The 26,616-nt window shown below is 59.2% G+C and overlaps 2 protein-coding genes across 27 annotated transcripts in view; one reads left to right on the top strand and one right to left on the bottom strand.

Moving 5' to 3' along the window:
* The window catches only part of FLNC (filamin C), a 45,899-nt gene extending 44,382 nt beyond the window's left edge, over nucleotides 1-1,517 (top strand). Inside the window, exon 46 of the mRNA XM_032642470.1 lies at nucleotides 1,264-1,517. Within this exon, the coding sequence (XP_032498361.1) occupies nucleotides 1,264-1,358 (95 nt within the window). The 3' untranslated portion in view covers nucleotides 1,359-1,517. The remainder of the gene's footprint in view (nucleotides 1-1,263) is intronic.
* KCP (kielin cysteine rich BMP regulator) lies at nucleotides 389-25,113 on the bottom strand. 26 transcript variants are annotated; one of them, XM_032642481.1, is made up of 42 exons: nucleotides 23,237-23,637; nucleotides 22,533-22,699; nucleotides 21,480-21,669; nucleotides 21,315-21,391; nucleotides 20,623-20,707; nucleotides 18,224-18,291; nucleotides 17,912-18,008; nucleotides 17,688-17,770; nucleotides 17,389-17,482; nucleotides 16,490-16,578; nucleotides 14,267-14,360; nucleotides 14,056-14,135; nucleotides 13,886-13,979; nucleotides 13,451-13,536; nucleotides 13,295-13,376; nucleotides 12,895-13,047; nucleotides 12,699-12,805; nucleotides 12,528-12,621; nucleotides 11,670-11,843; nucleotides 11,455-11,537; nucleotides 11,219-11,312; nucleotides 10,915-11,103; nucleotides 10,481-10,651; nucleotides 9,696-9,872; nucleotides 8,908-8,993; nucleotides 8,562-8,652; nucleotides 8,372-8,454; nucleotides 8,196-8,289; nucleotides 7,058-7,231; nucleotides 6,749-6,831; nucleotides 6,058-6,178; nucleotides 5,044-5,123; nucleotides 4,743-4,842; nucleotides 4,148-4,236; nucleotides 3,726-3,828; nucleotides 3,480-3,622; nucleotides 3,044-3,216; nucleotides 2,851-2,962; nucleotides 2,655-2,756; nucleotides 1,703-1,867; nucleotides 953-1,259; nucleotides 389-815 (listed from the first exon to the last, which is right to left on the bottom strand). In XM_032642481.1, exons 1-42 carry the CDS (start codon nucleotides 23,388-23,390, stop codon nucleotides 544-546), a joined length of 5,160 nt encoding a protein of 1,719 aa, XP_032498372.1. In that variant the 5' UTR covers nucleotides 23,391-23,637; the 3' UTR covers nucleotides 389-543. The 26 variants fall into 26 exon arrangements, 24 of the variants coding, with proteins under 24 accessions (XP_032498372.1, XP_032498368.1, XP_032498365.1 ...); XM_032642477.1 differs by having other exon boundaries at nucleotides 8,372-8,440; nucleotides 8,562-8,648; nucleotides 17,688-18,008; nucleotides 23,237-23,639; XM_032642474.1 differs by having other exon boundaries at nucleotides 17,688-18,008; nucleotides 23,237-23,638.
* Nucleotides 25,114-26,616: the final 1,503 nt, after the last annotated feature.

Below are 26,616 nucleotides of genomic sequence, written 5' to 3'. Positions count from 1 at the left end.
AGCACTCAATATCCCCAAGGAAAGGGGGATGCCATGTGGGCACTGAGCCCCTTCCCAGTGTTCCTCAGCCCCTGCAGGATTCCACCTGGATCCACAGAGGGCCCCACAGAGGGCCGCACACGGGGGCCACAGGCCGTGCCTGCTACATGTAAACACAGGGCTGGCACCAGGACACCTGGGTCCTCCTTCTGCCCATCGCAGGGTTTCCCAGGCAGCACCAGGGTGTGGCAGGTAGGGCAGCCCAGAGATGCAGGCGCAGAGAGTGGGCAAGGTCCACCCCACAGCTGCTACCACCCTGAGTCTGGGGACACTGACCTCTGGACCCCATGTTCCAAAGAGCCCACACCACCAGCGCAGCACCCAGAGGCAGCACACATACACACAGAGAAACCTTAGGGCAGTTCCCGAGTTTACTGCTTCTGACTTCACACGGCGGGGGTCTTTGTGGGGCCCAGACCCAGGCTCCCGATGCCCGGGCAGTGTGGGAGCTTCTCTCCGGGGGAGACTTCTAGCCTGATGAATCCTGGTCGGTGTCGTCCTGGCTCAGGGTTCCTGGCCCTGGGGCTTCTGGCTGGGGTTGGGCAGAGTGCTGGGTGGCTGGTCCCCAGTGAGTAGGACTGGGGGGCAGGCCTCGGGTGAGATACAGTGGGCCTCGTGCTCCACCAGGCCTGCGGGGCACCGGCAGGCAGGAACACAGGGCCTTACGCAGTGGGCCGCCAGCTCCCCCAGGGGGACATGCTGGTTGAAGCAGGTGCGGGGACAGGGTGGGCCACACTCATCAAACACGAAGCCACGGTCCAGGAGGCAGCCCACCACTGCAGGTGGAGTGGAAAGCAGAGTCACTTTCCAGTCACCAGGCCCACCCCCGTGACCCTCCCTGTACCTACGCTGTCCAGACCTGAGCCCTCCGTGTCACCCCTCCCCCAACTCGCACTGGGCATTGCCCCCTCACCGCAGAGCGTGGGGCCCCGCCAGGCAGGAGTCACCCCTGCTTGGCGACAGTGGCTGGCATAGGCTTCCAGGGCGTCACAGAGGCAGGTGTCAGCCAAGAAGCCAGGACCACAAGCACAGAGGTCATACACGCAGGCGGCAAAGAAGGGCTCTGGTGGCACCACAGCATGGCAGCGACTGAACGGGGAGGACTTCAGCACCCTGCACCGGGCGTTGGCCTCACGCCTGGCACGGTACCCTGCTGCCCGGCATGGATCCACCTCACGGCCCTTGGAACAGGGCCGACCAGGTCCTGGCCCCTCTGGGACCTAGGTGGGGAAAGCGGCTCTATATGGCAGCATCCACTGGCAGCCGACCTTTGTGTGCTATGTTCTTCAAAGCACTTTGCACCAAATATTTTGTTTTAGCCTCATAAACCTCCCTATGAGAACAGCAAAGGAAGCATCAGCTACTTTTCCTTTGTTCCCATTTTACAGATGGACAAACCAAGGCCCAGAGCAGGTAAGTGACTTGTCCAAGGTCACACAGTTCGTGAGCGGCAAAGCAGGGCTTGGGGATTCAGATGATGAGACCGCTTTCAACAGGCCATCCTGCCTCCCCCAGCACCATAGCAGGCAAGAAGTCCCCAAACCTCCTTGAAAGCCCCAAAGCCCACCTTGTGTGCAAACTTCCCTTTCCATACCAGAAGGCTGCTCTGAGATTCATGCTCAACTGTGCCTCCCCCCTGCCCCCCAGCTCCTGTGTGACTCACCTGCCAGCTATTCCCAAACTCAGCCTCAGTGGACAGGAGCAGCCCCTCAGGGCCCTGCAGATCATCCTGGGCAAAGCCATTGAAGTTGCCACAGAGCCCACAAATCTGGCCCCGGTAGGAGCCAGGCACTCTCACCTCCACCTGGGACTGCCCATCCCACAGCACCTGTGCAGAGAGGCTGGGACTGGAAAGTGGGGAAAGGCAGGGGCCCCAGGAAGCCCAGTGCCGATCCTGGCGGCGTCAGCACGCCCCCTGCTGTAGGGGAGGAGAATGGACAGGTGGAGGTGTCTCCTGGAAGGGAGGATACAAGTAGGTACCTGCCCTGTCAGCCCTAGGCAAACACAGAAGACATGAAGAGCCACCCACAGCTCCCTCAAAAGGGCACCTTCTCCCCTCATCCTCCATGAACTCGGCGCCCCCATGAAATGCAACCCTCTTCCAGAGAGTCACTCTCTCATGGGCATTCAGGCCTTACCGAGAACAAAGCATAATTAGAGTCTGTATCATAAGAGTAGACAAGACTTATTTTCTGAATTTACAAATGTGCTTGTTGCTGGAGGCCAGGGAGTGAACTACTCTTTGACATGGGAATTGGAGAAAATCTCTGAAGCCACCTAGGAGACGGCAGTTGACATTGCCCACCCTCCCAACCCTTCCCCCATTTGACTGATGGGAAAGCTGAGGCCCAGAAAGGATGGGCTTAAGGTAATGGCCTAAGAGCCCCAGTGTGTGGGTGGTTGAGCCAAGATCGCAAACCAGGCTCAGAACTCCTTCCATCACACGTGGAGGTCTCTAACCCTGATTCCTCTTCTCCCTTCAGAATCCAGCAGAACTCTCTCACCTCTGTGGCCTCATTTGGCCTGGGAGGTAGCTGGTATCCCCACTCCCTCTACAGATACAGACACCTGAACAGGCCCGAGGCTCCCCTGCACCCCACTCGCCCCGGCCGCACCTGGAGCCCCGGCTGGGCGTGTAGCATCACCGTGCGTCCCCGCAGCTCCACATACAGCAGAGGCTCCTGCAAGAAGGGCAAGGCGACGGGGCGCCCGTCCACCTGGAGGAGAAGGGAGGCGGGAGGAGGAGCGACGTCGGGACAGCGGAGAGGAACGCGCAGGACCGACTTTCCCCGGGTCCTTGGCTTTACTCACCGTGACCGCTCCGCCCTGCAGCAGCCGCACGGCCACGTCTCCCAGCAGCACGGCCACCTCGTGGGTCCAGGACACGCCGCTCCGGCCCCGGTCATCGTTGGTCACGTGCACGCTGTGGCGTGGGAGGCCCAGATGCAGTGGTCAGCAGGGATGGGTGTAAGGGGGCAGGGAGAAGGCAGAGGGAGTTGCGCACCTAAAGTCGCCTCCACGGCAGTCCTTGGCCAGTACGTAGCTGCAGCTGCCCTGGAAGTGCAACAGGCGGCCGTCGAAGGTGCGGTAATGAGGGTCTCCGAAGGCCATGCAGGAACCGGGGCGGGTCAGGCAGCGGGGGCAGCAGCTGCCGGGACGCAGGGCGGGGGCCTCGTCCTGGCCTCCGCCCCAGACACCGTCAGACACGCTGCGCTCCCTGCCGTGCCCCACGCAGAGCCTCCCGGGGCACGGAGGATCGCTGGGGAGGCTCCAGGGCTCCTCGGCTTACTGCTGGCGGGGGGGGTGTGTCAGAGCGCCACCTCGTGGCTACTTCGGGAACTGCATGACCCGGGCAAGTCCAGCTTCCTCCTTCCCCGGGGCACCCAGGGGGGCGGTGCCAAGTGGCCACCCATCCCACCGCCTCAGACAGCAGCACTCACGGGCCCGCAGGAGAGCGGCGGGCAGCGCTGGCTCTGGCAGCTCACGGCGCCGGCTACGCAGGAGCAACTGGTGCACGCGTCCACGGCCCAGCGCTCCCCGGAGGCCACCTGCCGGCCCTGGTGCGCGCACGACTGGGCGGGGGCTGAGGGGACAGTAAGGGGCGAGGGTCCGCTGCCCATCCCTCACACTGGGTCTCGCTCCCGCCTCCCCCCTCCCTGACCCTCCCCCATCTCCCTAGCCCGCACCTTGGCATCTCTCACAGCACCTGCCAGCCTCCCGCACCTTCGCCCAGCCGTGGGGGCAGGAGAGGGCCTGGCACTCTTCCAGGTGGCACTCCACGCGGCCCCGCTGAGGACAGATGCCATGGCTCTAGGGACTTCCGGCAGGGCCTGGAGTCCCTGGCCTCACACTCTCGGAGCCCTTCTGGATCAGGGACTGGGGCGGGAGCCCCCTCTCTCTCTGCCCCTGCCCCACAAGAACAGCCACTTCACGTTCAGGTAGGGGATGAAATGCACCTTCAGCTACCTGCCCTCACAAGGGATGCCCAGAGGGGGCGCATTTTTCTGATTACCTCGAAGACCCCATATTCTCTGGTCCAGTGACCAGAAGCTCCTCCCTTTATCCATCTCTCAGGTCCTCCACCCTCACCCTCCCACCCCCAGCTCACACGGCAGGTGCAAGTGATACAGTCGTCGCTGGGGTCCCGCCAGCTCTCTCCATCTGCCACTCTCTGGCCCTCAGCTTCCACCACACATTCTGAGGAGGAAGAAATGGGGATGGGAGAGCACTGTCATTCCGCCTGCATGAGCTCACCCTGAAGGCCAGGGCAGGGCAGTGCCCACCCCATCCAATTAGCACCCTGATGGTGTTGATTTCTTCAACCAGCACCATGGCCTACTAGATGGCAGACCCGGCACCAGTGCTCGGGATGTCCAGAGTGTCCCGGAAGCCACAAAAGCCAGAAGCTGGAACTTTCCTCTGGGCCGGCTGCCAGCTCAGCTGTGCGATGCCCTGCTAGTGGGCCTCGGGTCCTTGAGCCAAGCCTCAGGCCAGGCCTTGAGAATCCAGGCTTCATTCCCTGCCTCCCTCTACCTCATGGGTCCCTCCTCCACCCCCAACGAACAGCCCTCCCTTTCTACAAAAGAACAAAGCCTGCATTCTGAGTGCACACCCCAGGTTGCCCACTTGGCCCATGGATGCCACCCCTCCTGTCTCCCTCCTGGCTTCGGCTCTGAGGATGCAGAACAAAATTGGGCATGAACCCTGGCACACGGGACAGCAGCTCCCAGGGGGGGTATGGCGCTCCAACAGGGGACAGCTGGGCTCAGGACAGGCCCGGTGAATGCAGAGCCAAGTCAGGTCCTGTGGAAGGGCACAGGAACACACGACAGGTAGAGAACAGCAGGGAGGGAGCAGGACCTAGGCAGGATGCGACATTCAGGACAAGTGGGCAAATATCAGGGGTGAGTAGGAAGTCCAGAGCTGCTGCAGGAGAGGAGTCGCAGCCACAGCCCACAGAGGAGAAGAGGGGGCTTGAGGAATCCCCAAGGCAGGAGGGCTCACCTGGCACTGGCAGGTGTAGCAGGGGTCTGGCGGGGCCAGCTTAGACCCCCGCAGGTGCTCCGTGCAGGGACTCAGCGGCTCTGTGAAGACAAGAACGCAGTATGGGAGATGCTGCCAGGATGGGGGTGGGGGACAAAGCCTAACTGACCCCTTATCCCCCTACTGCGTCCCCAGGCTTTTTGGGACCAGGGCATACTTATGGCCCTAACACCTTGATTCCAGGAATGACAGATCCCTTTTCCTTTTGTTCCAGCAAAGAAAAGTTTGGACTTTTGAAAAGGAACTTTGCTAGGCTGCTAGCATGGAGGGCCTGAAAACGGACAAAGCGTGGCTTCCTCAGCCTGAGGTCACTAAGGAACACTGGGCTGCCCGCCCTGCTCGCCCTCCCACTCATCGTCTGAAAGGAAGCACAATGAGCCAGGTACCCCAGGTTCCAATCCTGGCTCCAGCACTCAGTGCCTGTGCCATTTTGGGCAAATTAATCAACTTCTCTGAACCTCAATTTCTTCATCTGTTAACAAAAGGAGTAATAACACCTCCTCACTGGGTAACTGAGAATTAAACGTGATGCTGTTTACTAAAAGCACCAAGTACAGTGCGTGGCATGCAGTAGGTGCTTAGTAAATACTGTGCCTTTCCTCTTTCCCTGCAGCAGCACATCCGAACAAGTGTTGACAAGAACACCTCTCCCCACCTCTGTAGCTGGGCGACTCACTGCCCCTCTGGTCCTAATATCCCTGCCCTCAAGAAGCCAGCAGCCAGCACAGCTGCAACCCTGCAGCGCCACCTGCTGGACAAGATGCACCAGGCTTCAGAGTCAAGGGGTCCTGCTAGCTTCCCGTTTCCCCTTAGGGTATTACAGGTCTCACCCTCCAGGGTACAGGTTTCCAGAACAATCCACTGGACTCAGGAAAGGGCTGGGGCTGGTACTGTGAAGGAGGGCTGGCTGGCCCTTCCAGTGTCACTCTGGGGTTGGCAGCCCTGCCCTCTTTCCCCCCCAGTCCGGGGACTCACGGGCACAGGTGGGGCAGCAATGCTGGGGCCCAGGGGGCAGGAGCTGGCTGGCGGGACAGCCCACCAGGCTGGGACACTGCCGCCGGTGACAGCGAAGGCTGGGAGTTCCCTCAGGCTGCAGCTGAATGAGCGAGCAGGGGGTGGGTCCCAGGCCATGGAAGCTGAGAGCCACCCTCTTTCCTCTGGATGCCAGGCTCCTCCATCTGCCTTGGGCAGATCAGACGACAGTGTGCAGAGAGACTGAGCATCTCCTCACCCCATGCCCCAGTCCCCAGAGAGGACAGTGCCTGCTGCCTGCAGTCACTGGGGCCTGAACCTTCATGTGGCCTTTGACCCTTCTGCGCTCCCATGCCATCCCCCTCCCCAATCCCATTGCCTAATCTCCTGATCTATGATGTCGATTGCCTGCTCAAAACCCTTTCATTGGCTCACCCTTACCTTTCAAATAGAAGTTCCCCAGTATGGCCCCCAACCAATTCCCAGGCATCTCCCCGCAACCTTCTACCCACATCACCCCACACTCCAGCCAGGAGGGCCCGCCCACTGCCTGCCCCCCCAGACTTGCTGGCCCTGCAGGCTCTTCACCCCAAGCCCCTGCCTCACTCCCTGGCCACAGGGACACACTCCTGACTCCCCACAATGCCTGCTCCCCGCAGGGTCCAGGCTGCCCCTCAGCGTTGCGCTCCCCTACCTCACAGGTGCACACTTCACAGGGGTCTGTGCCAGGCTGGAAGCTCTCCCCGGGCTCATACTTCCGACCCTCATGCTCACAGGCTTGGCAGGGGTTGGGTGGGGGGTTAAGAGCAGAACAGAATCAGGGAGCTTTCAGGCTGGCAGCAATGCCAGGCCCCCCAGCCTCAGAGAATGGGGTGTGCATAAGAATGAGGGCCACTTCTCCTGGAACGACGCATCTCTGCCGCCCAGCCCAGGGCAATGGCAGGGAGATGCTGACAGGGCACTGCCTCCCTGCCCACGCCCCCCCACCCCAGGCTCCCAGTACCAGAGCATCGAGGGCAGCAGTCACGGGGCCCCAGGTGAGGCTGGGCACAGGAGGTGACACACTGGACGCGGGCACAGGTGATGACACCCTCATGACACATGCAGGAGGAACAGGGGCTGTTGGGGGGCTCCCAGCTACTGCCTTCAGGGTGCTCTTCCCCATGAACCAGGCAGCCTGTGTCCGAGGTGGGCAGGGATGAGCTCTGAGTCTGGGTTCTGCATGTCTGCCCCCTCACCCTGGGTGCTCAGTAGGGTATGTGGGTGCCAGGAGGGGTTTCTGCAGGGATATAGTGGAAAGGTGTCCTGGGACAGAACTCCTGCCTGTGATGGAGGGGAAAGACACTGGGTCGGGGTCAGAACACCTGGACTCTAATCCCATTCCTCGTCTGCTTGCTTGCTAGACCCAGTGCCAGGCAGCAGGCACTGTCTCTTATAGCCCAGCGCCAGCAACAGTACCTGGCCTGCAGCAAGTGTGTAATAAATGCACGTGGGATGAATGAGAGGCTCCATCAGTAACCGTGTGCCCAAGGTAACTCAATCTCTACAAGTCTCAGTCTCCCCATCTGTTAAATGGGGATTTCATCTCAGGGCAAGGAGACGCTGACAGTTCCTATACCATGCTGGGCAGTATACGGGGCGAGGGCTCACACAGGCTAAAAAAGGCCCCTACTCTAGAAACAGATGGCCTAGATGCAAATCTTGACTCTGCCATCTACTGGCTAAGTGACCACAGGTAAGTTATGTTACCTCAGTTTTCTCATCTATAAAATGGGAAAAGTTAATAATAATACCTACTTGTTGAGATCGTTGTGTGCATCAGATGAGGTATGTGTAAAGTGCTTAGCACATGGTATATGCTCAATAAATGTTAATGATCATTATGAATGGGGCGTGGTTAGGAATGGGCAGCTTTGAGGAGATTCTAATAAGCACCTAGAAGGGGAGACGGTCTGGATAGGCCAGGGGCGGGGATAGGTAGGAAGAGCTGAAGGTGAATGTGGTGAGAGCTCAAGGGCTGAGGTGTGGGAGGGACAGACGGGTGGACAGGGAGGTGGGAAGTCTGGAGGAGAGCTGAGGGGAGGGAGGTGGGGCCGATGGAGGGACGGAAACAAGGGAGCAGCCCCACTGGCCAGACGTACCTCTGCAGCGAGGGCAGCAGCTCCCCGGCTCTGTGACCTGGAGTGGGCAGGGCAGAGGTGGGCACTGCAGCCGCTCACAGCTGACCTGGCCAGCCTGCAGGAGATGCCTGGTCAGTGACTTGCTCTCCAGGCCAGCTGACCCCGCCCCTGCCCGCTCTGCCACCTCCCTACCACACCTGACAGCGACAGCGCTCACAGCTGCCTGCGGGCCCCTCAAACTCCTCCCCGTCCTGGTGCTCCCGGCCCTGAGAGAGGCAGCCTGTGGGTGACATGTGTCCTGGGCGGGGGCTGTGCTACCAGTCCAGCGTCAGGTCTGGCAGAGCGGGAGGGGGAGGCGTGGGGGGGCGGCGGGGCGTGTGTGCTCACTGTGGCAAACAGGGCAGAAGCAAGGCCCTGGGGAGGGATGGGGGCACAGAGCTGGAGCACACGGCTTCTTCCGGCAGCGCATGGAGCCTTCCTGGGGGAGAGAGGTCACGCTGCCACTTCCCATGTCATCACACCCTCAAACCAGGCCACATGCGGCCTCATGGGGGTGTGCCCCTACTGACCTGCCCGGCCCAGACCCCCTCCCTCAGCCCAGGAGGCCTGAGCCCAATCTGTCCTGATGGATGTCACAGGCAGCGTGTACCCTGGGAGGAGGAGACGACCTCTTTCTGGCCAGAGAGGAGGATCAAGGGATGAAGGGCTCCAAGCCCCCAAAGGGCCGCCTCACCTGGCAGGTGCAGATGGAGCAGGTGGGGTCGAGCGGGTCAGGAAGGGTCTCTCCGGGGGCAGCGGTGACCCCATGATAGAGGCATCCTGGCAGAGGGGGGAATACAAGGCAGAGCCGCAATCAGTGGATCCCTCTGCTGACACAGGCACACACACCAACACAGACACACACACACACACACAGCCGGGCCTGGGGTCCTCTACCAAAGCTTAGCTAAGAGTCAGAAAGAGTGGTGAGTGGCTGGGAAGGTGAGGGGCGGGAGGAAAGACTTCAGCCAGACCACGGTGGTGAGACTTGCATGCGTGAAGCACGGCGGGGGGGACTGAGGGTGGGATCACAGAGCAGGGCCCTCGTGGGAGGAAGATGAGAGGAACGGGCACAGTGGAAATGAAGGCGAGAGGTGGGCTGGGCTCGGGAGGGTGGCTTCTTTAGAAGCCACGGGGGAAGGAAGTTGCCCAAATGTGCTTGGGTGACTCAAGGGCAGTGGAAGCCACTGAATGGCTTGGAGTCTGGTGACGTGCTATTTTGGGAAGGCAGGGAGACAGCTGAAGAGTGGGAAGGTCTGACAGCACAGGGGTGGTTGTGTGGTGCCCTTCACAGTTGGCGCGAGGTGACAGCAGGGACGGAGAGGAGGGCTCGAGTATGGGGTGAGGAACCCCAGGAAAACCCAGTCTGTGGGCTTGCTGCGTGGCTGTCTCGGGGGAGGGGTGACAGTGACCAGACCAGGGGACTCGCAGCAGCCGAAGGGAGGCCGGGAGTTGAGAAGGGCAGTGGGAGGGCAGGTCTACCCTGGCAGGTTGGGCAGCAGTGCCCAGACGGGGTGAGCGGGTGGCTGCAGCCCAGAGGCTCACAGGGCCGGCGGCTACAGTTCACGAAGCCTCCGAGACAGGTACACAGATTGCAGGGCTCTCGGGGATCCGGAAAGTCCTGGCTGCTCAGGTAGGACTCCCATAGGTACTCGCAGCCTTGGAGAGAGGACAGGGAGGGTGGGGGGAGCGGCAGAAATCAGGGAGAGGAGACCAGTCATCCAGCTCTGAGCTTGGGCCTGGCCTGAGGCCAAGGCCTCAAAGACCTGGTGGGGAGGGAAGGGCTCATTCTTGGCCGGTGGGTAAAGGGGTCTGGGGGGTGGCAGTTGGATTGGCCAAAGGGCAAACTTTCTCCCCTTCAGCCTGCAAAGAAGCTCCCTGTCCAGGGCCTTCCCTGTGGTCCAGTGGTTAAGAATCGATCTTGCAATGCAGGGGACGCCAGTTGGATCCCTGCTCGGGGAACTAAGATCCCACATGCCGCGGGGGAACTAAGCCCTCACGCCTGCAACTACTGAGCCAGTGAGCCACAATGCACCGCAACGAAAGATCCCATGTGCTGCAACCAAGACCCAACACAGCCAATAAATAAATAAATATTACAAAAAAGAAAAAAGCTCCCTGTCCAATCCGTAGGGAAAACCCACACAGAATTTGGTCCAGGGCTTTTGTCTTACGGTAATAAATATTTTTGACCCACTCTAGGGCAGTAAAGATGACTTTGACCCCGCCCTCCTGTCCCCCCACCCGTACAGTTCCCGCCCCCTCACCATCACAGGTAGGGCAGCAGTCACCCCTGGCAGGGAAGGGGCACTGTGCTGGGGCACAGGCCCTGGGCTCGCAGCTGACGCTGCCCTCCCAGCAGAGGCAGACGTGGCACCGGGCAGTGGGCGAAGGGAAGCGCTCGCCACTGGCGAACTCCTTCCCCTGGTACAGGCAGCCTGGGGGGCAGGCGAGGGGCTGGGGGGCCTTGGAGGTGGCGCACCAGGCGCACTACCTCCCGGGCCCTGCGGGCTGGGTGGGCACTGTTCCCGCACTTTCTTAGTGAGAACCCCGCCCCGGAGGAGCGGGCCAGGAGGAAGGGGGAGAAGGGGTGGCGCCCCGCCTGGAGGTAAAGAGGGACGCAGAGTAAGAGGGGGACGGAGCAGGTGAGGTTCCGGGGTGGAGCTGGAAGGAGTGCGGGCAGGTGCAGTCGGGGCGTTACCGTCACAGGAGGGGCAGCAGGGCCCCTGGCGCGGGTGGGTGCAGGGCGCCGGTGGGCAGGGCAGCAGCTGGCAGGACACGGAGCCGTCGAGGCAGAGGCAGCGGCGGCAGGGGTCGTCGGGCTGGGAGAAGTGCTCCTGGTGGCGGACGGGGACCCCGCCCCCGGGCCGAGGGCAGCCAGAGGGGGTGGCTGCAGCCAGAGAGCAAGCGTCAGCGGGGGTGGGGGGTGGGGGGGGGTGGGGGGGTGGGGAGGGAGGCTGCTGAGGGAGTCTCCCCGGAGGAGTGGCGAGGGGTGCGGCTCCTACCCGGGCACTGCGGGCAGCACTCTCCTGGCAACAGGAGCGGCTCTGGACAGGGCAAGGGCGGGCAGCGGCGGGCCGGGCACTGCACGTGGCCGCTCTGCAGATGGACGAGGCCAGGCCAAGTCAGTGGTAGAAGGTGGAGGAGACCCCTCCCCTTCTCACCCTCACCTTGGCGGACTTCTCCTGGTCTCCCCAAGTGCCCCCCCCACTCTTCCTTCCCATCCAGGTGGCAGACTCACCAGACAGCGACACAGGCGGCAGGGGTCAGAGGGGTGGGGGAAGTCTGCTCCGTTGGGGTACTCTTTCCCAGCAAAGGCACAGCCTGGGGGAGGGGGGAGCTATGGGCCTGGGAGAGGCCCCCCTTCCCCCAGGGCATGCTGCCCTCCCAGCCCTAAAGGCCTATAGATGGGGCCAAGCCATCCTGAGGGACCACCCCCCATCCCGCCCACCTCACCATTGCAGTTGTTCTGGCAACAGGGACCAGGCAACGGGTGGGCACAGGAGGCCCTGGGGCAGGCCCGAGGTTGGCAGTGGGCATGGCCTTCCCGGCACTGGCATTCCTGACAGGGGTCTCGAGGGTGGGAGAAGCTCTCGCCATCCATAAACACTTGCTTCTCCAGGATGCAGTCTGGGCAGTGGGGCGGGTGGGCAGGAGTGGAGACAAAGACTGACAGTGCAAGGAGCAGGCTGACAGTCCCTCTACCCTTGAGTCCAGAGCCACTGCAGAAGTGCCACTTGGAAGCTGTCCCCATGGAGGGAGAGGAGGAGGAGGAGGGGCTGTGTATACGGACAAGCGTATCTCCCCGAGCACACACTTGTGTGTGTGTGTGTGTGTGTGTGTGTGTTTAGTTCCTTTACCTGCAGGCAGATGTGTGTGCCTCTGAGGGTGAAGAGCCGAAGGGCTCATGCATGTGCATGCCTGTGTTTGTGATACGCGCCCTGCATACTCTCCGTGTGGGCAGGCATCAGGGCACACAGCATCCCAGCTCCCAGTCTCTTGCATAGGAAACCTGAACATTTGTTGCATGAACCAGGCTTATACAGGTAGATATACGAATAGATGTGCATGGTGAGGGTATTGGAAGAGGAAGTGTAGGAAAGGAGGGAAAGGGTGGTGTCGTAACATGAAGGGACAAACGAATGTCTACTCTTCTCTCCCACCCGTACCCTGTGAGTTCCAGAGAGTCCCAAGCTTTGTCAGACTGAAAAATTCGGAAGGCCATTGCTTTCTAAGGTATCCGTTGGGCCCACGGGGCCATGGAGTGGCAGGGTCAAGGGTTCACCAAGCCAGACAGGTACAGTAAGCACGTACCTGGGCACCTGGGGCAGCACTGGCCGGGTCCACTCTGGGGCCTGGCACAGGTTGTGGGAGGGCAGTTGACCAAGGAGCATGTCACGGTCCCATCCTGGGAGCAGGTGAGAAGGCAATGGGGGTGGGCCCCGGGAGGGGCTCAGCAGGGCAGCAGCAAGCCTGGGGAGGTACCTCGCAGTAGCAGGTGTGGCAAGGGCTGTCTGCATCTGTGAAGTTCTGCCCGTTGGCGTACACTTGGCCGTGGTAGGTGCAGCTCTCACAGCTGGGGCAGCAGGCACCTGGGTAGAGCAGGGTGATCACAGCCCAGCCGATCAGGGTGGGCCAGGCAAGGCAGGGGAAGAAAGCTAGATTGGGGTGGGGCACTCACCGGGGGGCTTGGTGGGGTGCTGGCAGGGGGCTGGGGAGCAGAGCAAAGCCCTGCACACGGGCACCCCAGCTTGACAGGAACAGGTTGTGCAGGGCTGACCATCAGGCTCCCACTGGACCCCCTCAGCAAACTCCTCTCCACCAAGCACGCAGGCTACAGCAAGGGGCGGGGGAGGGGGGCTGTCACCATGGCAACCTGGACACATCCACCCATCCCTGCCCTTCCCAGACCATAAGACCCTTCCCAAGACCCTGGCTTAGCCCTCCCCACAGCAGCCTCTGAACACACTCTGGAATGGCTGGTGGACTTAGGAATGCCTCCCCTTACGGTGAAGGAACACTCCTCCATCTCTAGCTGCTGGGAGAAGCACCCTTTCGTGGTTACCCCTCAACACACACACCTGGGCAGAGCTGGGGGCCAGAGTCAGACAGGGTGCAGGGGGCGCCCGGGCACTCCTGCTCCTCACAGGAGACCTCGCCGGCCTAGGAGGGAGGCTGGGTGAGTGGCCCTCAAGGGACAAGACAGATCCGGGGCGTGAGACAGCGGCACTGCCTACCTGGCAGGAGCAGCGGACACAGCGGCCACTCTCTTGGAGTCTGAAGGTCTCCTGGCTCTGATACTGGTGTCCCTGGTACTCACAGCCTGGCTAGGATGACAGAGGGACTGGGGCACAGGGCTGGGGGCTGATGGGGAAGCCTCAGAGCACCTGAGGCATCCACCCCCCACCCTGACAAGGACAGCCACCCCTGTCCTCCAGGAGGCCCTGCCAGCCTCCCCCAGCCCACACATGCCCAGGGTGCCATGAGGCGAGGTGAGAACTCATCCCTCACCCGTGGTGACAGAGCTTAGCTTTAGAAAGGACTTCCCCTGTACTTTAGCTCAAGGGGGCTTCCTGTTAGTCCACGGGAAGCAACCACCCCACGCCGAGACCCAGAGCCTCTCTCGGGGCAGTGCCCACCCCTCCCCCTGGTGACTCAAGCCCCCCACTCACTGTCACAGACTGGGCAGCACTTCCCAGGGATCCTGCCTGGGTGTCTGCAGGGCGTCGGTGGGCAGGGCAGAGGCTCACAGTGGACACTCCCATTCTGCCAAAAGGACCTGGTCAGCAGGTGAGAGGCAGGCCCAGAAGCCAGCCCCTCCCTGCCGGGCAGACACACTCACGGCACAACGGCAGTGGGAGCAGGGGTCCCCAGAGCCCACGGGCTCCCCGCTGCGGTACTCTCGCCCATTTAGGAAACAGCCTGTTGGGAAGAGGGTGCCTTAGACCCTCCTCAGGGCCCCATGCCATTCAGTGTCCTGGCTTTCATGGGAGGCTTGAGCTGGGCCATCCATCAGCTTTCTGAGCCCCTCCAGGATCCACCTGCTGACTCACCATCGCACACAGGGCAGCAGGTGCCCGGGAGGGGCCGGGCAGGGTATGGGCACAGGCTGGCACATTCTCGCTGGTGGCACCGGATGTGGCCCTCCTGGTAGGGGGCAGAGTAGGCAGAGGAATGGGCCGTCAGAGCTCGTCCAAGTGGCAGAGACAGCATGAGTCGCAGCTATCCACTTACTAGACGTTGCTATGAGTAAACTGTGTCCCCCTTCAAACTCTTATGCTACAGTCCTAACCCCCTCAGAATGTGACCTTATTTGGAAATAGAGTCGTAGCAGATGTAATCACTTAAGTTGGGATGAGGTCAGACTGGAGTGGGGTGGCCCCTGATCCACTGACTGGTGTCCTTATATACAGGGGAAATTTGGACACAGACACACACTCACACAGGGAGGGAAGCATGTGAAGATGAGGACTGAAGCCACGGGATGCCAAGGATCTCCAGCCAACTGCCAGAGGTGGAGGGGCCTGGAACAGATTCTCCCTGACAGCCCTCAGAGGGAACCGGCCCTGCAGACACCTCGGTCTTGGACTTCTGCCTCCAGAACCATGAGATAATGGATTTCTGTTGTTTTAAGCCACTCCGTTTGTGGTACTTTGTTACAGCAGCCCAAGAAACTAATATAGTTGTATAGTTGTATAACCTAGCATGCCACTCAGTTTACTCATCTAAAAAAACAAAAAAAGACAATAATAGACCTGCCTTCATAGCCTTGTTATGGGGATAAGGTAAGTGTGTGGTATGGCATCCACCTCTGGAAGCTGACCGTTAACAGATAGTAGCTGCTGCTACTCCCCATGGTCTTTCCCAGACAGACCCCATCCCTGGAGTTCACACCTATACCTGGGCTCACTACCTTAGCCCCATAAGTGTCTGGGCTGCCAGTGACTCTCCTCACAGGTGGGGGTGGGGCGGTGGGGTGTCAGTGCGAACAGGGAGGGGAAGCACATGCCAAGGGGTTGGGTGCCCAACGGCCTTCACAATGGAGTCCTTAGTCCTTGGCAAGCTGTCAGGAAGCTTTGTGACTCTGGCTTCAGCCCCCATGAACCATAGCCCTCCTTGGCGTGCACCCTGCCTGGACATTAGGCCTCCGTGTGCCCCGCTTCCTCCCCCAGACTTTGCCCTGACTCTTCCCTTATGCCTGGTGTCTTAGCCCATTCAGGCCACTGTAATAAAAAATCCCATAGTCTGGGTGGCTTATAAACAACAAAAATTTAGTTCTCACAGTTTTGGAGGCTGGGGAGTCCAAAATCAAGGTGCTAGGAGTTTCAGTGTCTGGTGAGAGTCTCCTTCCTGGTTCATAGATGGCTGTCTAATTGCTTGTGTCTCCACATGGTGGAAGGGATGAGAGAGCTCTCTGGGGTCTTTTTTATACAGGCACTAATCCCATTCATAAGGGTTCCACCCTCATGACCTAATCACCTCCCAAAGGCCCCACCTCCTAATACCATCACTTTTGGGGTTAGAATTTCAACATATGAATTTGGGGCGGGACACAAACATTCAGTCTATAGCAACATTTCTCCCTGCTCAAATCCTACTCACCCGTTAAGACCTAAGTAAACACCCCCCCCATGAAGATATTCTAGATCTGTTCTGCCCAATAGAAATATAACACAAACCACATATGTCATTTTAAATTCTCTAGTTGTCAAATTTCAAAAAGTAAAAAGAAACAGATGGACCTAAATTTTAATATTATGTTCCACTCAAACCAAAAAGTTATTTCAACATGTAATCAACATGAAGTGTTAATGAGATATTTTACATTCCTTTCTTTCCTACTAAGTCTTTGAAAGCCAATGTATATTCTACATTTAGAGCTCATCTCAAACCAGACAGCCACATTTCAAGGGCTCAGTGTCCACATGTAGTGGCTCCTGATCAGACAGCAGAGTCCTAGATGCCTCAGGTCAGCTGTGCTTCTCCCTCCCTGGAGCTTGTGCTGCCTGTCATATCCTGCCCGGCCTCACTCCTCCTGTAACCTGAAGCTCCTCGAGTTTGGTTCACAGACATCCTGCTCACCTACTGTGCTCAGAACTGGACATACTGAGGGCGCAACCCCTTCCCCACCCTCATGGTGTTCAGGGTTAGGTCTCCTCCATCTCTGTCCCCTCACAGTGCCTTTTGGGATGTGTTCAGTGGAATGAAGGAATGAATCTGGTGGGCCTGGGGTCGGGGAGGGGTGGGGGCAGCCCAGGAGCAGCACAGGGACTCACCAGGCACTGGCAGATCCGGCAGGGGTCCCCAGGTGTGGTCCACTCTTGGCCATGCTCCCAGTGAGAACCACCTTCTGTGCAGCCTTGGGCTGGGAGGCGATGGGCAGAGAGGAGGCCTGGTGGGAGCTTCAGCCAGAACCCCCTCCTTCACGTGCCCTCTGAGGGCTCTCCTCTGAGCCTAAACCAGACCAGATCCTGCCTCTGCCTGGACCCCTCGCCTCAGCCTCCCAGCACCCCAGGCAGGGTAAGGCCCAAGTTCCTTAGTCTGCCCTTCCAGGCCTTCCAGGGCCAGCATGGCCACACCCACGTGTCTCTGGCCCCTCCTCACGTCTCAGTTTAAGCTTTGGCCGTTCCTGCCTGCCTGCACCTTCCCGACTAACACACACCCACCTCACACTGAGTGTCAGTCCCAGGCTGCCCTCTCTTCCTGGAATGCCCCCCACTGTGTTCCGCCCTTCGCCTTGCTAACTGCTCTTTAACCTTGAGGCTGGCTCCAGACACGCCACCTCCAGGATGCTTTCCTTTCTGTGCCCAGGCTGGATTAGGTCTCCTTCCTCATGGATTTAGTGTCACCCTCTAGTGGTCTGCCTCGAGGGCCCACCCCGTGTCTTCTGTGCGCAAAGCAGGTAATAGTCAATGTTTATTGATGTACATATCATTACACATCTTACAAATGGGGAACTGAAGCACGGAGTAACTCCCTCAGAGGTACATAACCATTGACAAGGGCAGAATCTGAGCCCAGGCCTTCCAGCTCCGGAGCAGGGTTGGCCAGGCATGGGTCCCCCCACAGATGGAAGCCGCAGGTCAGAGGCCAGCAGGGTGGTGGGCTTTGGGTTGAAGGAGTGGAAATAACAGCCCTCCCTGGAGCTCTACCAGGGAAGGGGCAGGGCTCTCACCTTGGCAGTTCGGGCAGCAGTGCCCGGGCCTCAGGACTGGTTCAGGGCAGGGGATGGGCGGGCACTTCATGGGCACACAGCGAACCAGGCTCCTCTGTAATGCACCCATAGCTGTACTGCCCCTGGGTCTGGCTCCCAGAGACAGCAGGATGGGCCATAGAGTGGAGATGGAGGGGAAATCTCTCTGGCACCAGGCCTCGGAAAGTATGTGAGGGGCTGAAAGAGTGTCTGGTGTGACCCAGGGTAGGCGGGGGTGTCCCAGGAAGATCAGGGTCTGGGCAAAGGTGCGGGAGACTCACCAGGCAGGAGCATTGGAGACAAGGGTTGGAGCTGGACAGGAAGTTGGCCCCCTCCTCATAAAGCTGCCCCTCATACTCACAGCCTGGGGAGGGTTGCCAGCGTGACGGACTCGTCAGCAGACAGCGGGGTGGGTGGACATTACCCAAGGGAAGGCATGACCCCAAGTATGTACGGAACCCTCTGGGGCCGAGGGGACGGCGGGGCAGGGTGGGGGGGAGGTCACCTGGCCAGCAGATGGGGCAGCACTCCCCAGGTGGGGTGTAGCTCTCCAGGCAGTTGAGTTCTGAGCATGAGGGCCCCTGGCACTGCACCGTCCCTGCCTGCAGGGTAGACACTGAGCCCTCCTTCCTCCTCTACTGCCCAAGCCGAGTTACTCTGCTGGCCTAGCAGGCCTAGCAGGCTCCAGGCCTCAATGCCGGGGTGGCGGCAGCAGTCCTGCCAGGACCCCAGATTGGGCTTGGCGCTGCCAGGCCTGGGGTTAAGCCGGGCGGTGGGGACGTGGGTGGCAGATGGGACAAGGCTCTGATTCCCTTACCTGACAGGTACAGATGACACAGGGCTCCAGTTGCCACGTTTCCCCACTCCTGTGGCCTCCAGTACAGCCTGCAAAACCAGGGCCAGGCCCGCAAGTAAGAGACCCAGAGAACTGGGGCGAAAGCACGGCCAAGGGCGCCACATGAAAGGGGCACCATTCAGGTGATTCTCAGAGATTGTATACTTACTGCAACTTTCCAGCAGATGGCAGTATAGTGTCTGCCTTGAATAATCACCAGATTCCCATTATTTACAGCACATGGAAGCATTGAGGAAAGCGTGCCTTTTTAAAACTTTCACCAAAGACATTATATGTGCTAGCAGTGGCCCTGAGACACCACGTGTCCTACAAGCGATGTGTGTGTGTGTCCCTTTTCTTTGTTGGGAGATCCAACAACTCCCAAGACTTTACTCCTCATCTCTGGCCAAGACTCTCAGGCTACATTTCCAGAACCCACCAGTCCCTAAGCCTCTGTCCCACCTTTCAGACTAGCAGCTGCCATTCTTCCCAGGGTAGGGTTGCCAAAGACAATATAGGATGCCCAGTTAAATGTGAATTTCAGATGAACAACACATAATATTGTAGTATAAGTATGTCCCAAATATTGCACGGGACATACTTGTATTTAAAAATATGTTATTTATACAAAATTCAAATTTAACAGGGCATCCTTTTTTTTTTTTTTGGCAGTGCCGCTTGCAGGATCTTAGTTCCCCAACCGGGGACTGAACCCGGGCCCTCAGCAGTGAAAGCGCGGAGTCCTAACCACCGGACCACCAGGGAAGTCCCAGGTATCCTATATGTTTAGTTGCTAAACCCGGCAACCTTATCTTCCTGACTATGAACCAGTAACAGCCACTGCCTCCACTCCTTTCCAGCTGTCTTCATGTCACTGGCACCACTAGTTTCCCAAGCTCAGAGTCCACTATTCCATGGGATCCAACTACGTTTTTGGAAACACCCCTCCTTCTGCAGCCCACTGCCATCCCTGGCTCCATGCCTAGGCAACTACAGTAATAGCCCCCTAACTGGTCTCTCTGCATCTAGCCCATATACCACGTGAAAATTCCAAAAATGCCTCTTTAAACATGCCACACTCTGGCTTTTCAGCCTTCAGTGGTTCCCCACTGTCCACAGAAGAAAGTCCACACTGTAAGGCTTACAGCAATGTGTTCCCACTGGCTTTCCCAGTCTGATTTCCTGCAACACACCTTTCCCCACTCTGTGTGCCTAGAAGGCCTTCAGGTACACCCTTTCCTTCTGGTGAAACCCCATTTTCCCTTGCAGATCCAGCTCGGATGACCTGTTGTATGTAGGGCCCTCCCTGATCACCTAGTCTGGGTGGGCCTCCCCTGCCTTCCTGCCCTCTCCTCTGGCGACTGACCACTTAAGACCTTCCTCCACCTCCTCTTAATCTGTTCGTTGGCTCTTAAATCTTGTATTATACTAGCTATATACGTTTATCTTCTCACTAGATTAGAAGCTGCCTGAGGAAAGGAAAAAGATCAGGTAGAGCAGGGGTCCCCAACCCCCAGGCCACGGACAGGTAATGGTTCGTGGCCTGTTAGGAACCGGGCCGCACAGCAGGAGGTGAGCTTCACCTGTATTTACAGCCGCTCCCCACCGCTCGCGTTACCTCCTGAGCTCCGCCTCCCGTCAGATCAGCGGCGGCATTAGATTCTCATAGGAGCCCGAACCCTACCGTGAACTGCGCACGCGAGGGATCCAGGTTGCGCACTGCTTATGAGAGTCTAATGCCTGATGATCTGAGGTGGAGCCGAGGCGGTGATGCGAGCGCTGGGGAGCGGCTGCAAATACAGGTCATCATCAGCAGAGAGGCTTGACTGCACAGAGGCCATAATAAATCAACTGCTTGCAGACTCACATCAAAACCCTATCGGTGGGTGGCAAGTGACAATTAAGCTGCATCTTATGGAACAGACTGGACATAAGCAACACACTTTTGGTGTCACTGTCCCAGAAGGGACCATCTAGTTGCAGGAAAACAAGCTCAGGGCCCCCACTGATTCTGGATTATGGTGAGTTGTATAACTATTTCATTATATATTACAATGTAATAGAAATAGAATGTACAATAAATGTAATGAGCTTGAATCATCCCGAAACCTTCCCCCCCCACCACCCCGGTCCACGGAAAGACTGTCTTCCATGAAACTGGTCCCTGGTGTCAGAAAGGTTGGGGGTCGCTGACGTACAGCCTTTGGCTCAGTCCCAGGTCAGAGGCGGCATTTGCTGACTTGGGCTTCGCTTCTGAACACCCCTAGCCACTGCCGGAGCGAGTGGGCAGACGCCCTCTGGACACATGGCAGGTGGCAGGCCAGGCTCTGGGGCCCCAGAACAAGTGCAGGAGGTGGGTCTGGGGCCGGCAGAAGGCTGACCGGGCTCGCAATGCGGGCAGCATGCTCCCGGCTCCAGGCAGGGTCCTCTTGGGCATGGCTTCTGGGTGCAGGTTATGGCTCCTTCCTGTGGAAAGCAGGCATCAGAACCCTGGAGGATAGGGCCTCCAGAACCGAGACCTCTCCCTAGGGTGGGACCCACCAGAGGCGCAAGAGGCTGAGTTGGCTCAGACTACGTGGGCTACCCTTGGCCCAAGGGCAGAAAAGAGACATCCTTCCCCCTCTCCCATCATCTCCTGCCACTCTCGACCCTCGGAAACCATCTCTTCCAGGTGCCAGCAAATCCCCCATCGTGGAGAGATCCTAGGAAGGGAGCCAAGGGCTTCCTCAGTGGAAGGGTGAGGAAAGAAATAGGTGGGTGTGGAGCCAAGTGAGGGAGCAGAGGCAGGTGGATGCCAGGGACAGATGGATGACTGGGGACACTGAGGGTCCGCAGGCGAGGGGGCAGGTATAGGAAGACAAGAACCCCACTGTGTGCATGGGGATTGAGCTCCAGAAAGCAGAACTCTTCGGAATCAGCTGAAGGCGGCCAGTGGCAAGGCTTGGGGGGATGGGCAGGGAGACCCCACTTCTAAACATTCAGCACACCAGGCTGCAGCGACAGGTAGCTGAGGTGAGGCAGACAGGTGAGGGGAACAGGTATGGGATATCCAGGGTGGGTCACAGGAGCTCACCAGGCAGCGGCAGGTGGTACAGGCATCTGTGGCGAAGGTCTCCCCATTGCCATAGGCCTGACCATTGTGGCTGCAGCCTGAGGAGGAGATGGTGCTGTCGCTCAGGCACTCAGGGCCATTTCCGGGCCCTGAGGTGGTGCCAGTGGGCAGGCGGATGGCACTCACCATGGCAATGGGGCAGCCCAGGCTGGGGGACACAGTGTGTAGCCCCGTCCTGGCAGACACAGGCTGTGCAGGCATCAGGCTCCCAGCGAGCCCCCTCGGGCCAGGCCCGACCCAGCCCCCAGCACTGGGGCGAAGCCGTGTGGCATTCACAGGACTCCAGCTGCCTCACCCTCCCCTGCAGGTCTTTGTTCTGGGGAGAGAGGTGGGGGTAAGAGGCACTGGCTCAGCTTCCCCCACCAACTCCCACAGATTTGTGGGGTGTGAAAGCCAAGGCAGGATGAGAAGGAAACGTGACAGTTCCAGAGCAAGGTGGGTCCCCCTCCAGGCAGCATCCAGCTCAAACTGTCCCAGTTCTCATAGCCTGGGGTCTGGATAGGCTCCCAGGGAAACACAGGCCCCCAGTCCTCTCCTTTAGACAAAAGGGGACTCAGTCCCTGTGACCCAACAGTTAAAGACCTTTTTCTATCCAAAATCTTTCCTGATGATGCTCCGTAATGTTTGCCAAATACATGAAAGAATATGAAAATCTGACAAAACAAATACCCGGAGGTTCTTCCCTGGTATGAAAGAACTGATGTTAAGAACTGCTCAGGGCTTCCCTGGTGGCACAGTGGTTAAGAATCCGCCTGCCAATGCAGGGGACACGGGTCCGAGCCCTGGTCCGGGAAGATCCCACATGCCGCGGAGCAACTAAGCCTGTGCGCCACAACTACTGAGCCCGTGCACCACAACTACTGAAGTCCGTGTGCCTAGAGCCTGTGCTCCGCAACAAGAGAAGCCACCGCAATGAGAAGCCCTCGCACCGCAAGGAAGAATAACTCCCACTTGCTGCAACTAGAGAAAGCCCGCCCACAGCAACGAAGACCCAACGCAGCCAAAAATAAATAAATAAAATTTATTAAAAAAAGAAAAAGAACCGTTCAGATAAGAATCTTTCTATGTGCATTTAAAACAAAACTCTATTTCAGGGTCCCAAGGACCCCCCTTCTCTCCTTCCCTCCCACTACATGAGGCCTGCCCTGCCCCACGCACACCCACTGCCTCCAGTGGTACCTGTTCTCTGAGCTCCGTGACCTCAGCCTCCAGCCTTCCCAGTCGCTCCTCCAGGGGGCGCCACCGCTCCTGGGGGGCCCCAGCAGGGGCTGAGGAGTGGGCCGGCGCCTGCAGCTGGTAGTCGTGGATGTCAGCAAGCCCCAGAGGCTCCCTGGGGACGGCTCCACCTGAAAGCACAAGGATCCAGGGAGGGCCTATCGGTGAGGGGCTGAAAAGGCTTCCTGGGTTTGTCTTCCCAATGATGTCTATCCTGTGCCCACCTTTGTCCACCTGTCACCCACCATCCAGGGAAGGAGAGGTGGTCTGTGAGGGGCTGGAGTGAAAGCATGGGAGGAGGAGGAGAGAGCCCTGGGTGCATGGAAGTGACCTAGACCAGCTTTCCCAAGTAGTAAGAGCCTCAGGCAGGTATAAGCCACAGGGACCCCGCCTCACCCGGAGCCTGGGGGGAGGATCTAGATCAGGGCCTCTCTGTAGGCTGCCCTGACTCTGCAGGGGTCCCCAGCCACGGGGGCTGTGCCAGGGTCATCCAGCCTCACTCAGGCCACGGACTTGGCCAGGGGCAGCCTGGGGAGCTGATGTGTCATGCTGGGAGGGCCCACGAGCCAGCACAGGCTGAAGTGCAGGAGAGGGAAACAGAGGAGTGAAAGGCGGGGCTGCTTTCAGATACCCAGGGTCTGTGTGCAAACCCCACTGCTTGTCTTTACCTTCAGAAAGGGCAGCACTTCCATGCACAGGGAGGGGCAACTCTTCCCTCTGCGGCCACTCCCAAGCCTTGCCACTTTTCCGGGCCTGTGGCAGAGAGGCCTGGGAACTCCACCCAGGGCAGAGTGGGCTCCAGAAAGCGGGACTTGGCTGCATTTCTTGAAGGGTTCGGGGAGGGTGCTGGTAGGGCCCCCAACTAGGTTTCAAGGCACCATGAGAATGAAGACAGGTTGTCCCGGGTTCTAGAGGACACTGGGTCCTAGGAGGGGGCACCTCTGCGTTCAGGCCTGGGGTTGGGGACGGCCACTTTCACCTGACTCTGATCCCCCTCCTGCCGTGGGGAAAACAAAGGCAGTGGGGGGGTCATTGTCTGACTCCAGGTGTCCTTCCCACAAACATCATCCCTCCTCCCAGCAGAGGGTCTGGAGCAGGAAGTGAGTGAGCACAAGGAAGAGGTGGAGGGAGAGGGAAGGGTCTTTCCACCGAGGCAGCTCATTAGTGAGGCTGGGCCTGGGGGTGGCTAAAAGGGTTTCTCGTGCACACTAGCCCCGTGAAACAGGGGAACAATACTGCTCACTCCCCCGCCCGCCACTGCCTCCACCAAAGGGGGTTGAAGATTCTCGTCCAAGACCTAAATTGTCTTCTTTTGTCCAAACCTGCTTTGTCCTGAGTTCCTCGGCTTGGTTAGTGCCATCCCCACCTACCCAGAAATCTGGGGCTCAGCTTCTTTCTTTTGTACCCCTCCCAAAGTCCATCAGTCTCTGGTCTCAGCCGGTCATCCCCCAACCCTCCCCCAGCTCCTCTCCTCTCCCCTCTGTGGCCACTCAGGAGGCTGAAGACTCCCTGCCTCCACGTGCTCCTCTTTTCCTTTCACAGCCTTTCTAAATCACACATCTGCAGGTTCCCAGAAGCAAGTCCAAATGTAAGCTTTCCCAAGTGCCATTCATCTTTTCAGCCCACCCTGCAACGCCCCCCCCGCCCCCCACCCACACCCCTACCTTGGGCAGGGTGTCGTCACTTGGAATGGCTCTCTGTCTTGGTATGGCCCCTGTACCTCGCTTCCTTCCCAGCCCCATGAAGGGCGGCCAAGGATGGGGTCCCAGTATCTTAAACCCTCCACCCCAGCATGACACCCCCCCCCCACCATGATTCCTCCTTTCAGGCCACTCCCTCCAGGCCTGCTTAAGCAGGCACAAGAAAGGGGTTGGGGAGAAGCTGAGGGTCCTCTGGGACCCTCAGGGAAGATCGGGCCGGTCCTTTGCCTGGAGAGACCTGCAGAAAGAGCTCCTGTTGCACAAAGCCTGATTGCTCCCCGTGGACCTGTCCTCTGCTCCCCTCCCTTCCCCCCTGCACAGTCCCAGTCCTGACCTCTCTGTTCCTGCCTGTCCTTCTGGATGAAAGCCAGACACAGAGACTCAAAGTGAGCTCCCATGGCGGGCCTTCTTTTTTTTCCCCTTTCTCAAGACAAATAATTAACTTCAGACTCCCAGATTCCAGGGCGGACTCTCCCCCACCGCTGCCTGCAGGAATTCCTCCCGAGGCCAGAGCAGGAAGCCCCGTCCTGCTCCGGGACCCCATGCCACAGTCTCCGTGCTGCCCCGACCATGCTGGCTCCTCCACCGACGGGGAGGACTCAGGCTGGCCTGGGAGGCTCACGCACCCCGAGGCAGGGCCCAGGGAGGCGGCCCCCGGCCCCAGCCGTTCCCTCAGACTGGGCTGAGCAAGAGGTGAGGTCCTGCCTGGCTGCCCCCAAGCCCTCGGCGCCCCGACCTACCTCTGCTGGTCCCCGGGGCCAGTGCCAGGCCCGTGAGCTGCAGGACGAGGGGCAGCAGAGCGGCCTCGGCCCTGGCCATGCTTGCCCCGCCTTGCTGACTATGGGTCGTGGCTCAGCAGGCGCTGGGAGGGGCGGGGTGTGGAAACACCAGGCCACCTCCCACCCAGCCTTTGTTCAGGGAGGGCTTCTGGTGTCTGTCACCCCGCCCCGTGGCGCCTGCCTTCCTGATGGGCACTTCGACCCGACCCCGGGGCCCAGCCCCATCCTGACCCCAGACCTGGCTCAGAGGTGCAGGGGAGCCCCCGGGAGAGCAGGAAGCTGGGAGGGGTTGAGGGTGACTTCTGCATGTGATCCAAGAGCAGGCTCTAAAAACCCCACAAACTCATCACTCTTGGGCTCTGGGACAGCTGGTCTCCTAGCCCCTTGGGTTACTTCACCACCCTGGGGTTCCCTTCCTCACCTGTTTACAGGAGAAGCAAACTGAGCTGGGTTCAAATCCCTGCTCGGCCAATTCCACTAGGCCTCTAACTGCTAGTTGCCTCAGTTTCCCTGTTTGTAAACTGGGGATCATAACAGCTACTTTATAAACTAACAGTGAGGATTAAGAGAGACTAAATAGATAAAGAATTTAGGGTAGGGTAGTGGTCGGCACAGACTAAGTGCTCAGTAAATGAATAAAAACAAGAGGTGCGGGGCTTCCCTGGTGGCGCAGTGGTTGAGAGTCCGCCTGCCGACGCAGGGGACGCAGGTTCGTGCCCCGGTCTGGGAAGATCCCACATGCCGCGGAGCAGCTAGGCCCGTGAGCCATGGCCGCTGAGCCTGCGCGTCCAGAGCCTGTGCTCTGCAACGGAAGAGGCCACAACAGTGAGAGGCCCGCGTACTGCAAAAAATAAATAAATGGGTTTAAAAAAACAAACAAAAAAAGAGGTGCTGCTCCAGGTCTCCGAAGTCAAGGGCACTCCCGGTCTCCCCTCTCCACCTCTACATTTCTTTCCTGGACTCTACTCACCATCCCTATGCACCCTGGCAGCCCCAGGCTTGGCCCCAAATGCCAAGGCCTTTCTTCTCCAGCCTATTTTCCAGCTCTTGGGCTCAGGCTTGGCCTGTGTGTGTGTGTAGGGGGGTGAGTCCGGGCTGGGGGCAGGGCTGGGCCTTGGGCTCAGCAGGCGGAGGGGGCCAAAGGGAGGAAGTGAGAGAAGCTGGTCACATGGGCCACCAGGCTGGGAAACTCCTCAGTGCAGCTGGAAGCAGGGGAGGTGGGGATGGGCCCCAAGCTCACAGGCAAAGGGATATGGAGGGTGGAGCCGTGAAGCCCGCCAGAGCAGTCTCCCTCCCCATAAAGGCCAGCAAATCAGAGCCACCCTGCTCCCTGCTCCCACCCCCCAGCCCACGTCAGGGCTAAAGGTCCCTCGAGCCCACTCTCCAAGCACCTTAAGGGAAAGCAGTGTCTCTCCTCAGAAGTGTGGACCCCTAATAGGCCCTGAGCAGTTGGCGGCAGGGGACGGGGAGAATGTGAGCCAGTGCTGAGACCTGGCCTCAGCTGGCCTGGAGCTAGGCTCACAGGAGCAGAGGAAAGCCAGGGCCAGCCGGCTGCTGGAAAAGGAGCTG

This window comes from Phocoena sinus, chromosome 9 (genome assembly GCF_008692025.1).
Source record: "Phocoena sinus isolate mPhoSin1 chromosome 9, mPhoSin1.pri, whole genome shotgun sequence".
In the NCBI taxonomy this organism is placed as follows: Eukaryota; Metazoa; Chordata; class Mammalia; order Artiodactyla; family Phocoenidae; genus Phocoena; species Phocoena sinus.
The sequence above is the reverse complement of the archived record's forward strand: the minus strand, read 5'-3'. Positions and strand labels throughout refer to the sequence as shown.

Bases quoted from the DNA above. Each gene is read 5' to 3' on its own strand.
- KCP (XM_032642472.1), bottom strand. From the start codon at position 23,390: ATGCAGCCAAGTCCCGCTTTCTGGAGCCCACTCTGCCCTGGGTGGAGT. The intron at 11,313-11,454 runs GTGAGTCTGCCA...GTCCATCTGCAG, and splicing joins GCCGCCTGTGTCGCTGTCTG to AGCGGCCACGTGCAGTGCCC. The intron at 3,623-3,725 runs GTGCGGGCTAGG...CTGTCCCCTCAG, and splicing joins GTGCTGTGAGAGATGCCAAG to CCCCCGCCCAGTCGTGCGCG.